A 14,098-nucleotide genomic window follows, 5' to 3' on the forward strand; every position below is an offset into this window, starting at 1 on the left:
GAAAATACTTTGCGTCATTGTAATAAGCTAATTAATGCCAAAATTGAAAGTTCTCATTTGAGGTTTTAAATTTATCCAATGTGAGAAAAAAATACATAATTGTTTCAGCAAATACAAGTTTTAAAGAGATTAACATAACTTCTGAGTGCCTTAGCATTAGTTTAAGTTTTAAACAAAAGTTCAAGTTTTTTTATAGCTTTTCTAATAAATTTGTTCACAAAACGTGGACATCGCTGCCTAGACCTGCATGAATTTTAAATTCCTAATTGCTTAGAAGATTAATAAGGAAGAGCCGCATTGCTGTAGGTATAGAATCACATAGGTCAGACCAGGTAAAGATGGCAGGTTTCCTTCTCTGCACTGCACTGGTGTATACTAGATGAGGTTTTTTAACTGTAAACAGTGGTTATATGGTGGCCATTAAAACAGCTCTGTTCTAGGTTTTTAAAGTTGAATTTAACATTCCTGGAATTCAAACCCATGTCCCCAGAATATTGGCCAGGAGTTCTGGATTGCTAGTTCAGTGACTTTACAACTATCCATTCTCTCTTTCCCCTTTAAAGACTGCTGGCTCTTATTTTAAGTGGGTTCTTTGTTGTTGGCTCGGTTGGAGCTTAAGAGTAGGGAAGTCTTACTGGTGAGACCGCATCTGGAGTACTATGAGCAGTTTCGTTTCTCTTGTTTAAGGAAAGATACTGTTTCATTGGCGGTAGTTCAGAGAATGTTGACTTGGATGATCCCTGGTATGAACAGATTGTCTTATGAGCAAAGGTGAGAGGTTTGGATTCTACTCACTGAAGTTTAGCAGAATGAGAGGTGGTCTTGAAGCACATTAGATTCTTAAGGAGTTTGATGGGGTAAAGGATGGGATGTTTCCTTTTATGGGAATATCTAGGACTGGAGGACATTGTTCTCAGAACAAAGGGGTGTCAATTTAAGACTGAGATGAAGAATTTCTTCTGACTGTTGAGTCTTTGAAACTCTTTGCCACACACACATGTGGGGCAGAGTCCTTGTGTATATTTAAAACTGAGAGAGATTCTTGATCAATAGGGAAATCAATGGTTACAGAAAATAGGCAGGCAAGTGGACGCAAGTGTTGGATAAACCCTAATACCATTTGAGGGGCCAAAGAGCCTATTCCTATTTCTTATGGTCTTGATTAATATGTTCAGAAATGTTATGTCACATCTTCAGGGTCGTTAGTGTTTGAATCTGGTTCTTCTGTCTCTGAGATAGGAGCATTACCAGTGTGCCACAAGCAGTTTCTGTGAGCACTTCAACATTGTCCTGCTTTGGAGTAGTACAGCTGACATGCTTTGTGGAAAGCACCAGTGGTTGGTCTATCCCTCCTAGATCCCTCCTTCAGACTCATTGGGAAATATGGATTTCGCTTGTGAACAGGTAACTAATTTTAAACATCTTAGTATGTGAATGCTATAAATTTTGCAAGCTACTGCTGCTGTTGTAATAAATCCTAATGTGGCCAAGATTTTCATTCCAGAAGCATCCTTCAAATAGTTTTGTGATATATACGAAACTAAGATAAAGTCATTGTCTTGAGTAACATTTTAAAATTGCACACCTGAATGAACACATAGACATGTAATCTTCTATTCATAAATTGGAAATTTAAAACTGCATGCACCTACTCAACTTTGAAGAAGCAGAAAGGTAAGAATACACTTTAAAGTATGTAACAAGTAATTGTTTTGTTCAGTAATGTTTTGGAAGTAATGTTATACCCATCCTCCTGATACCTTTGCCTTTCTAAATGGAAATGTTGTGCACTTGGAAGGTACTATTGGAAAGCCTTGATGAGTTGCTGCAGTGCATATTGTGGATAGTGCACAACAATGTTGAATGCAGAATGTGCTTGATGTATGGGGCAACTGATCAAGTGGACTACATTGTCTTGTGTATGTGCATGCCAGTGACCACACTATCAGCTGCAAGTCACGAAAAAGGTGTCTGATACCATCCTGCTCCTTTTGGGCCATGTTATAAATCATAACACCAGGTTATAAGCCCAACAGGCTTATTTAAAAGTACAAACTTTTTTGAGTGCTGCTCCTTCATCATGTAGCTAGTGACTAGGCACCTGACAAAGGAGCAGTGCTCCGAAAGCTTGCATTTTCAAATGAACCTGTTGGGCTATAACTGGGCATTGATTTTTAACATTGTCCACCCCAGTCCAACACCGGCACCTCCACGTCATGGCCTTTGGGCCATGACAGGGCATGCTTGGTCTAGTTTGATTAAATCTTCACTGGGAGTATCCTGTAGTTAAGATATAGTTTATTGCGCCTTAGCATCTAGTTACAAGTTACACTGGCATGATGGACATTGTTGGAGACTTTGAGGAGAACCAGATACAGCATCAGTTCTCACTCCTTCAAGATCCGAATCTGTTCTGATTACAAGTCCGCATGGCATAATCCTAGTGGGTGATGCTAACCGCACTCTTCAGTGTTTTCCTTTCTGACCCATCCTCCACATCCTAGATGATTTGCTTTAGTGTTGAAGCTGCACTCATCTAGTGTAATCTATTGTGTTCCTAATTTGTTTTGCATTATGGAAGAGGCTTTGGGGAGTCAGATGGTCAGTCAGTTACTGCAGAGAATTGTCCTGCTTTTGCAACCACAGTGTTTATATGACTGGCCCAGTTAAGCTTCTGGATAGTGGTTGATTATATAATAAAATGTTAAATTTCATGAGGCATTGGAGATGGTCAATAGCAGTTAATTTAAAGATTCAAATGTTACTTGCCATTATCAACCCAAGCTTGAATGACCTTCATGTCTTGTTACGTGCTGGCACAAACTGTTTCATTAATTGAGGGTTATAAATATTGACTGCTGCAATTAACAGCGAATGTCCCAACTTCCAAACTTGTCGATAGAAAGTCATATAAACAACTGGAGGTGTTGAACCAAGGCCATGCCCAATGGTTTCCTGTATTGATATGGATCAGTTAATTGAGCAAAATATTAGCTTGTGAATTACAACCTGGAAAATGTAAACTAACTTTTTCAGGAAAACTGGAAAACCAGTATATTATTTAAGTGGTGAGAGATTGCCGAACTCTGAATTTAAAAGGAATCTAGGGTGTTTTGATATGAATCAAAGTTAAAAGCAAATACAAAAGTAATTGAGAGGATAAATAGGTCAAACGTTTATTGCAAGGGGAAGGAAAGATGAAAGTTAGAGATTTTTCTGCTGTTATAGGGCAATGATGAGACCCTATCTGTAGTACTATTTGCAGTTTTGATCTCCTTATTTAGATAATATGCATGGTATACAATTAAGAAAGCATGCTGAACTGATACCTGGGATGTGAAATGTTATCTAATGGCGAAGATAGACAGTCCAGACCTCAGGCATTCAGAAAAATGAGAAGTGATCTCAGTAATACATATAAGATCACAGGGAGACTTGACACGGTGGACTTGTCTGCCCTTGTTGGAGAGACTAGTACTAAGAAAGACAGTTTAAAAAGAGGGACCTTCTATTTAAGATGGAGATGAGAACTTTTGTGTTACGCGTTCTTATCATTTTCTTTCCTAGAGTTGTGAAGTCCGACTTTTTTAGTATTTTTAAAGGCAACAATAAACAACCTTAGATTCTCTTGTTAAATTGAGAATCTATCTGGCTAAGCAAGAATGTGGAGTTGTGGCCACATATATAGAGGATCCTCGATTAGCTGAAGGACAATGGGCAGTAATATCATTCAGATAATCGAATGCCGGATAACATAGTTAGCCGCGCATCGGGGCCATGTGATCTTGTTCAGATCATCCGAAATTTGGTTAATCGAATGCCGGATAATCAAGATTCCTGTGTATTCTTTTTAGTTCTGAAACTGATTCGCGTTGAACAGCCACAACTGTCTGCCTTTCTGCTGCTTATAATCCAGCCAATGGAGAGTTTCCACTTGCCCAATTACTTCAATGATGTTAAGGCTTAGTGATGCCAGTTGGTGAAGGGTTACCTTTATGCCAGGAATAATTATGATAATTCCCAACAGTGAAAACTTGCATCCCTGGATTTTGTCTTCAGTAAAAGGCTACTAAGTCTCTGCACCGTTTAATTCTAGTTTGAGCTTTACTAAAACTTATTTTCTTTTTCTTTTGAAAAGAAATAAGTTGTGTTTATTAACAGCTGAGTAACACTTCTGGTGTGCTGTTATTGTGATAGACATGGCAACCAACTTATTTGTTTGATCTTACTGTGTACAATGTCATAAATAGCCAGATAATTTATTTTTTTCTGTTGTTCTTCGTGTGTGTGTGTATATGTATATTGACCAAGCCACTAAGAAAGCTCATCTGCTCTTGGAATAGTGCAGTAGATTCTTTTAAATCCTTGCAGGAAAGATGATGGTGCCTCCAATCCAAAGCTGTGCTAAAGAATAGCATCTTTGACAGTTGAGCACTCCCTCAGAACTGTGCTCAAGGGCCTTTTTTGTGACATTTATACCAACAACTTTCTAATTCAGGCAAGATTGTCACGTAGTTGGTGTGCCTGAGTAGGCAAATCAATTTGGCAGGAAAAATTTTTGTTACCTTTTTGTTTCAAATGTTCTTTACATGTTTGATTCAATTGTAGGTGACCCACTTCCATCACAATGGCAAAATTGCTTGAACCTATTGCTAATGTTTGTGCTTGATCAACTTGATTTGTGTTCTCTCCCTCCCTGGTCATTACTCATTTCTTCTTCAGCCTTCACAGTGTGAAAGGGTGTGGTAGACAAGAGTTTCAATAGTGTATAATGGTAGGTGTTGTCTGATTACAAGATGAGCCACAGCAAAGCTACACTCGATTTCTGTATTCCCTTTCTGTATTTGAAAAACAACTCGAGTATACTGTGCTTGAATTTCAGTATTGTAGTCAGATTTCAACAAATAGATAAGCACGAAAGTCTCATTTTATTATGCTGATCTGATTGTTGATGGAAGCTGTAGGATTGTTGTATAATTTTGTTAATTTGAATTGGCCAGAGCTTAGTAATTCTCTGCAGATTTTGAACTAAAATTTAAACCCTACTCCCCTGATTCCACATGCTGCTGTAACGTATCGACTGCAGTGTGCGCTCCTTCAGTTTAGTCTGATAGTTTATTCTTGTGATCCAGCTGTAATCTGAGAACTTCATATAATGCAATGTTGAGCCATAAAGATGTTGAATATATGAAGTTTAAATCTTTGTCCTGTGCCTCGTTAGTGGATTTCTGTAAGATAGTAATGGGAATGTTACATTTCTCAGTCAGAAAGCATTCCTTTTCAGCATAATTTGCCATAAGGCACCACTAAAGGTTTCCGTTTTTGTCCCAAATCATTTTCCACAGATGCCAAACTTGAAAAGTAAATGTGTGGTAATCTGAACTAGTCAAGTTGTTTTCATTAGCACTATTATACTTATTTTTGTTTGGGGGTAGAGCCTGCATTCTACCAAGCTTGCTGTAACTTAATCTCAGCAATTTATTCTGCCGTGAATTTAGTCTAGTGAAGGGAATAAACTTCCTGCCAAAATGATGGCAAAATATTGGATGTCTTTGGCAGCACATGTAATTGACTGACATTAAATAATGAAGTAAATGTAATAATCTCTTCACATTTTCACTGGTTAAAAGTTCTTCTGTTCAATATTTAAAGCTATATCCTTTTTTGTCTTTGCTGATCTCCTTGACTAGTCCTTCCCTTTCTGCTTAAGAGCTGAATACATCAACTCTCCATGTGCATGGTTTGAATTATTCGCACTTCTGTCCCCAGTATGTTGATGAGGCACAGTTGGAGTTGTTTGCAAATTCATATTTAGTACCTGAAATGTTTTGATGTTTTTTAAATAGTTATATGCACCCAAGATCAGATGTTGTTTAGTTGGTACAGTAAAATAACTATGGATAAATGATTCAATAAATGCTCCTGCATGTGATGAAGTTCTCTAGTACTCATTTAATGTAGTATAGGGCTTTTTAATGTCTCCTTGCTGAAAATCTGCAAAATAGACTCTGATGTTTAAAAATGTTTTGTTAAATAAAACATCTAATAACTGCCAAAAGTGCAGTGGTACAGCTGCCAAAAAAGTTTGATATCTGTTGCAATCATCTTTGCCTTACATAGAATAAAGCAGTGAATGCATAACGTTATGCAAGTGAGTAGAATCACTTTAAGTGCAAGTGTATGTTGGATTAGATTATAAATTGCAATGTTTTAACAGATTAGCTCCTTTTCTCACTGTAAGCACGCAGAACAGCATGTTCCAAGAATGCTCAATAAGCTAATTGCAATAAAGTAAACATATCTTGCCAATGTTTACAGTTATCTGAACCCAAGATTAGAATATTGACTAATATTGACTTGGCTATGGCCAAGTACTGGAAAATGGAATTAAACTAGATAAATGCTTGATGACCATGGCTGTTATGGCTCCTTTCCCTGCTGTAAAACAAAAACAGAATTTCTCTATTCTTCTTTTACATTGATTACCAAAGTACAAACCTCAACATCAATGTAATTATGTTTATAGGGTAATATGACCTGCAAGAGTAAAAATTGCGACTTCTGACTCCCTCGAGTCCCGATCAATTGTTTTGCCTATTCCATTGTTGATTTAACAGGAAATTGCAAACTGAGTAGCTTTATCCTGTTTGGATTTGAGTTCTTGCATGCTTATATTAGAAGTCTGTGTATATGTTTATGGCACTTAAAAGATTAGGGATAGTGTTAATGAGTTTTGCAAAATATTCCGTGAATTACTAGACATTTTACAGTGGATTACTTGACATTTTTATGTATTTTGTAAGCTAGCATGCTGTACATCTGACTCTGACTATAAGCATTGTCTTGGTCTCGACAGTATGCACTAAAGCAAGATTAATTGTGATTCCATTAGCTTGTGTACATAACTATTTGCTACTGCTAAAAGAAATTGATGTCCTGATTGGGTTTGATCATGGAGAAACAAAAAGGAGAAAAAACCCTTCCCAGCTAACAAATTCACACAGTAAAACTATTGAACAAGAAAAATGAATGCATAAAGGCTCATGTTGCTCCAAAACCTGTCCTGAGTAAGTTCCCTGAGTTGCACACTCGTAAACCTGAGCCTCATCAACATCCTGTTGTCAATGTCCTATCTCTGCCCAGATACCTCATGAGCCCAGCGGTTACTGACCTATTTAGGCTTCAGGTCCCGTAATGCTTTAGTTTTTAACAGTTATATCACTGTTTCAATACCCATTATGGTCTTGCACTTCTCCATCAATGAAAACTCCTCCAGCTCAACAATCCCTATCAAGATCATTTCACTTGAACAATTTTGATCTGTGGTACACGCTCTTAATTTTTTAACATTTTTATACGAGATTTGCCTCTTTCACCCCAACTGAAAATTTTAAATTGTCTGCTTCTATCGACTGGAACCTTTTTTGAAGGCAATTTGAAGAACGAAACAAAATATTTTCCAAGATATTCTTGGTGTAAAACTGGCATACTTTATCAGTCGAATTTTTTCAGCTTTGAGATTAATGGAGGAAGAATTATTCTGATCCTTGTGTAGCAGCATTGTAAATGCATTCATAAGAACATGTTTACAATGTTACAGTTTGCTTTCCTTTTTACTCCCAAACTTTGACCTCTGTTATTTTAGCTTGTTTTCTGATCATATAAATGCTTTTGAAAATGAATAGCAAGAGAACTACTTCCAGTTGGCGTTATAAATGTGCAATTACATTTTTACTGACTGCGGATGTTGACTGGTAATAGGGTTCTTGCTTAAAACAACTGACAAGTACAGTGTGTATACATAGATAGCAAGCACAGGAAAATAAGGCTTTGACCTTGCTGTTGCATTGTTTGGAAAATTTTGTAACAGCTAATATATTGAGTAACAACTGAAAAGAAACTTAATCGAAATAATCTGATCTAAGTCATTTTCAATAGGAATAAATTGTTCCAAACTTAATTAAAACTGGTGAAATGTTAAAGTAAGCACGTTGACTAAGTATTTGAAAGGGTTTACTTACAAATTTAGAATAGAATAACAGATTATTGTCACTTGTATTTAGGAAAATACAGTGAGATCTGTACAAGTCTCCCCAATTTGCCATTTTAATTATAGAAATTATAAGAAATATTTGAGGCAAAGTTAGGCCTAAGTTCATCTTCTGTTCCCTCCACTGCTCCTGGGTTTCTGAAGGAATTACAGGATGCTGCTGTTAAAAGCTGCCCTTGATGCCAGCAAAGCAAGGATTTCCAGACCGGACCCACCATGCTCCCTCTGCTTAAGCCAATACTGAAACCACTACATTGCCGCCATAACAAGGTGGAACACATTGGACCAACCAAGTTGCCTGCGCTGAAGCTGTAACTCAAACCGTTGCCACTTCAGTCACTGCCAGATTGCTGTTGTAGCCATGAGGAAACTGGGAATGAACCAGAAGCACCATATTGCCACTGCTAAAACCACCACACTGCCGCCAGGAGGAATGGACCACACTGGCCAACAATATAGCTGTGGCCACAAGGAACCGAAATCCAGATCCACCATGCTGCCGCCACAGCAAGCCCTTGCAACTGCCTTCCTCCATCATAGCAGAAGGAAAGAAAGGTAAAGTTTGATACAAAAGAGAAATGCCGAAATAAAACAAATATAACAAAGAAGAATGTGACCAGCCAGGTGAGCAGGTTCGAGTGTACAAGCACAGAACCCAAACACCCCTTACCCTGCCACTGCTTCCATCCTGTCTAATAGTCTATGAAATAAAAAGAATTGCATTTTTGCATTTAACATCTTGTTGAATGTAGATTTTAAGATCCTGTAAAATTTGTTAGCTGAAAGAAGTGAAAAATGTAACTTGGCAGTGCTGGTGTGCAGTCTACACACTGTAAATAGATTTAATGTTGAGACAATTTGCTGTTCTGTACTTTTTAAAAAGGTTTTTGATTTGGTGTGATAGTTTGATCATTCTTCAGAAAATGTTAGTCTAGATTTTCTGTTAAATATGGAGACACCATCAAATATCTGGAGAATGATCCTTGAATTTTAGCATGTTATTCCAATTGAACAAAATGTAGTAAAGGACAAATTCATAATATGTATCACCATAGATTTAAAAAAACAAACTAGATAATTGGTGACAAGTATTTCAATTGGTTTAATGTTCATCAATACATATGCCACGAGCCATTTTGGTGATTAATGACCAGGGAATGGACTGATGCCAAATACTAGTAGTAGGAGTCTCCATTGTCTTGTCAAGAAATTACCTTGGACTTCCCATGCTTGTCATATGCCCAGGCAAGAACAGTAATCCAAATAGGGTGGGAATGTCCATTCCCCACTCCCACCTGTTCAATGATCATTTGGAGCAATCCCAGGTGGATAAAGCTTTCAAGTTTTGAATGTACCCCTCTCCAATCACTGCAATGAAGAGGGGCAGATCCTATTTTAGAACATTAAGTTGGTGATCTTTTTTTCTAACAGCCAACCAAAAGCATTGGGACCTTTGTAGTTGCAACTGCATGACCTGTTCAGAGCTGCCCCAGTAGATACTTTTTTCTTCCCCCCCCCCCCCCCTGACATTTTATCCTGCTAGGACTGTCAACGCCTGAGATTTCTTTAGGCCATCTGATCTGAGGTCCGACACTTTGGCTTTCTGATTTTTGTCAATTGGCAGTTATGATGCACTCTCTTTGCCTTAGAGACTTATGATTTTTTTTCTAACTAATGGTCAATATAACTTCGACATTTGACACCTAAATTAGGTTTGTGTTAAAGGCTATATCTTGTAGTTCAGAATGAATTACTAATATTGTATGACTACCGTCAAACATATTATGCCCTTTTTTTTGTTGTCGTAGTGTCTATTGTTATCCTGCATTGTTAACTTGGCTTCTAAATAATGTAGCAGTAGTTTACGTTGAATGTAATTTTTTTGTTTACAGGATCGCACTCGTCTATATGACTCCCTAAACATGCATTCACTTGAAAACTCACTTATTGACATAATGAGGGCTGAACATGATCCACTGAAAGGTAAGTATTAATTGCTCTTTCTTATGGCTCTTTGCATTATAAGATTTTTACAACCTATTCATTCATCCTTATAACAAAAGATCTAACACTTTGTTTTCCTAGCATTTATATACTAATTTGAACCTAATATTAGGAAAATTAAAAGTAAAATGATGCACAAATGCAACTGAGCAAAAGTGTGATCTTGGACAATCAGACAGAAAGAATGACTTAGTGTCTAGGAAAGCAATAACAAAACAAGTTTAGAATTTTTTAAAAAAATTTCATTTAATGAGGAAAAAGTGTGTGCAATGTGATTGCTCTTCTTTGGTATGAAGAGCATAAAGCAAGATCAGACTGAGATTAGTGGATTAGGCAAGAGATGAAAAATAACCTAAATAAGTTGAATTACATGGAAGTTTGCCACATCGAGCAAGGCCAGTTGATCTACTCTAAGTCAGTGTCTTATTCTGCATGTGATTCCTCTCGATTTATTTTCCAATTCCTTTCTCCCTCAGATACTTATTCAACGTTCCTATAAAAGCATTTTGACTCATAAGGTTAAGTAGAGTCAGTGTGGATGGAAATTAAGTAAAACAGGGTCAGAAAATATTGGTGGGAGTAAATTAGAGGCCTCCTATAGATATTTATGCCATTGGGGAGGGATTATGCTAGAAATTTATTTTAAATAAAGTAGATTGATTGTCTTATTGAAAATTAAATGAAAGGTTGTTAATAGTTTAAAAAATGTTTTAATCCCTCTTGGTGCCATAAATTAACTAAATGGAATACTGAAAGCCAGAAAACCATAGAGGTAGAGTAAGCTGATATATATTCTTGATTAGTTTTTTAAAAAATAATTGTTCAGGAGTGTATGCATTTATTGGCAGTCCCTAATTATTCCTGAGCAGAGGCCCTTTTAGAGCCATTAGAGTGCAATCACATTGGTGTGGGTCTGAAGTCGTGTAGGTCAGAATAACTAATTTCCTTCCCTACAGAACATTTAGTGAATCTGCAAAAATTAACAGCAGTTGTGATGGCCATGTAACTTTGAATTGTTTTAATTGAATTCCAATTTTACTATCTGCAATGATGGCATTCAGACCCATGTCCCCAGCATGTTAGGCATGACTTCTGGGCTTCTTTTCCAGTGATATTATAGTAGTAACACTGCCTCTCATAAATATCAAGATATAAAGATATATAAAGATATTAAATTATTTTGTCCACAAGACATAGGCGTGGAAGTAAGACCATTTGGCCCATTGAGTCCACTCTGCCATTTAATCATGGCTGATGGGCATTTCAGCTCCACTTACCTGCACTCTCCCTGTAGCCCTTAATTCCTTGCGAGATCAAGAATTTATCAATCTCTGTCTTGAAGACATTTAACATCCTGGCTTCCCTGCACTCCATGGCAGTGAATTCCACAGGCTCACCACACTCTGGCTGAAGAAATGTCTCCTTATTTTCCGTTCTAAATTGACCCACTCTAATTCTAAGGCTGTGCCCACTGGTCCTAGTCTCCCTGCCTAACGGAAAGAACTTCCCAGTATCCACCCTTTCTAAGCTATGCATTATCTTATAAGCTTCTATTTGATCTCCCCTCAATCTCCCCTCAACCTTGTAAACTCTAATGAATACAATCCCAAGAACCTCTACCATTCATTGTATGTTAGGCCTACCATTCCAGGGAGCATCTGTGTGAATCTCCACTGAATATGCTCCAGTGCCAGTATGTCCTTCCTGAGGTGTGGGGTCCAAAACTGGCCAAGTATTCTAAATGGGCTCTAACTAGAGACTGTATAAAGTCTCCAAAGCACTATGCTGCTTTTATATTCCATCTCTCAAGATGAATGACCAAATTTAGTCTGACTTATTTGCATTCTTGTCAAAATGATTAAAAAACTAATCTACTAATACAGGTCAGAAGTGGGGATTTTCAATGATTACACAATATCTCATCACCATTTGTGACTCCTTGGATTCTGGAGCAGTCATGTTCAAATGCAGCAAGATCTGCAGTCCTGGAATTCCTGAAGTGCATTGTGTCAATCTGTGGCATTTGGACTGCAGCAGTTCGAGAACAGCTCACTATCACCTTCTCGTGCAGCTACAAATGGGCAATAAATGCTGACCAGCCAGCGATGCCCACATCCCATGAGTGAATAAAAATAAAAACCAGCTTAGATTCATGACCACCATTGCCCTGGTCCCCCGCGCCCATTCAGTAGTAGTCATGCCTAGGGGGTAACGTTTTCATGCAGGGGGTAGTGCATGTATGAAATACACTGCCAGAGGAAGTGATGGAGGCTAGTACAATTAAACATTTCAAAGATATCCGAATAGGAAGGGTTTACAGGAATATGAACCATGTGCTGGGAAATGGAATTAGATTAAGTTAGGAGGTCTGGTCGGCATGGGTGAGTTGGAGCGAAGGGTCTGGTTCCATGCTGTACATCTGACTCCGTATCATCTCTCTTGGGAGACAGACTCCCTAAACCAATAACAGGGATATAAAATTATAAATTTCACATTTCCAGGGCAATGACGCAAGTCTAGGAGACCATAATACGCTGTAGCCCAGTTCCTATCTTATCTTTTATCCAATATCCAGCAGGAAAAATAAATTCCAGGTTAGGCTTAATTGAATGGTGAATCTATGTTTTAATAAGTTATAAATTGCATTGTAAGGTGCCTTCTAGCCCAAAGTAGAAATTTTATCAATGAGGGTCAGTTAATCTAATTACCCAAAAAAGAAGAAATAATTGGCTAAGTCAAGAGAAAAATGCATTTGACCATTTTACATAATGTGAATCCAAAACATTGTGACACTGTTTAAGAACTCATGAAGTTGTTCATTAATCTGTTGACCAGTGTTTTGAAAAAGTAATTGAGATAGAGCAAGTAGATAACAGCTCTTGGATTCCAGAAGCAGTTCATGTAAATTATTCTTGGATTTGTTTGAAAGGGTGAAGGAAATGGAAAGGACCCCCTTATTCATGTATAAATAACAAGTGCTTTTATTTAGTACTTCCACTTTACACTGTATTGGAAACTGTTCTTGAGGTATTTCTCCAAACAGTCCATTTGAACTCTTAACCTCAACGACGGTGCTTTCAGTCAGATGACCTACCAGAGGAAAGCCATAGTGGTCAGTTCTCTGGCACTGAGCCTGACACTGGCCCAGAAGGGGCGGGGGCAGGATAGAAAAGTGCTAGTGGTAGGAGACTCGATTGTTTGGAGAATTGACAGGAGGTTTTGTGGTCAGGATTGGGATTCCCGGAAGGTATATTGCCTCCCTGGTGCCAGGATCAGGGACGTCTCTGATCGGGTGTATAAGATTCTGAAAGGGGAGGGTGAACAGCCAGAAATCGTGTTACATATTGGCACCAGTGATATAGCCAGGAAAAGGATCGAGGATATAAAAAGTGATTTCAGGGACTTAGGGTGGAAGCTGCAGAGCAGGACGATCAGAGTAGTGTTCTCTGGTTTACTACCGGTGCCACGAGATAGCGAGGCGAGGAACAGGGAGCGGGCGCAGCTTAACATGTGGCTGCGCAGCTGGTGTAGGAGGGAGGGCTTCAGATATGTAGATAATTGGGATGCCTTCTGGGGAAGGTGGGACCTGTACCAGAAGGACGGGTTGCACCTGAACAAGAAGGGGACCAATGTCCTGGGTGGAAGGTTTGCTCGAGTGGTTCAGGAGGGTTAAACTAGTATGGCGGGGGGGTGGGACCTGAGCTATGTATCGGTGGTGAGATTTGATGGAGATGAGGCAATAGCAAGAGGTAGCGCAGCCAGTGGGAAGGAATTTCCTGGAAAAGAACCAAGGTATCGGTTAAAGTGTTTGCTTTAATGCAAGGAGTATCAGGAATAATAGTGATGAGCTTAGAGCATGGATCAGTACCTGGTGCTATGACGACGATGTGGCCATAAGAGACGTGGGTTTCTCGGGGGCAGGAATGGTTGCTGGATGTTCCAGGGTTTAGAACATTTAAAAAGAATAGGAAGGGGGGGGGAGAAGAGGAAGGGGTGTAGCACTGCTAATCAGCTACAGAAGTTACCATTGTCGAGGAGGATCTG

The 14,098-nt window shown here is 38.5% G+C and overlaps 1 protein-coding gene across 5 annotated transcripts in view; it reads left to right on the plus strand.

The window, feature by feature from the left end:
• Positions 1–14,098, plus strand: part of LOC122551906 (cytoplasmic polyadenylation element-binding protein 2-like) — a 120,326-nt gene that overhangs the window by 26,159 nt on the left and 80,069 nt on the right. For 4 of the 5 annotated variants that reach the window (XM_043694477.1, XM_043694484.1, XM_043694490.1 and 1 more), the window contains exon 3: positions 9,943–10,033. In XM_043694477.1, coding sequence (XP_043550412.1) covers positions 9,943–10,033 — 91 coding nt within the window. Of the gene's footprint in view, positions 1–9,942; positions 10,034–14,098 lie in introns of those variants that run through there. The other variant, XM_043694505.1, reaches the window with a different exon arrangement.

The sequence above is a fragment of the Chiloscyllium plagiosum genome, chromosome 1 (genome assembly GCF_004010195.1).
Source record: "Chiloscyllium plagiosum isolate BGI_BamShark_2017 chromosome 1, ASM401019v2, whole genome shotgun sequence".
Taxonomy (NCBI): domain Eukaryota; kingdom Metazoa; phylum Chordata; class Chondrichthyes; order Orectolobiformes; family Hemiscylliidae; genus Chiloscyllium; species Chiloscyllium plagiosum.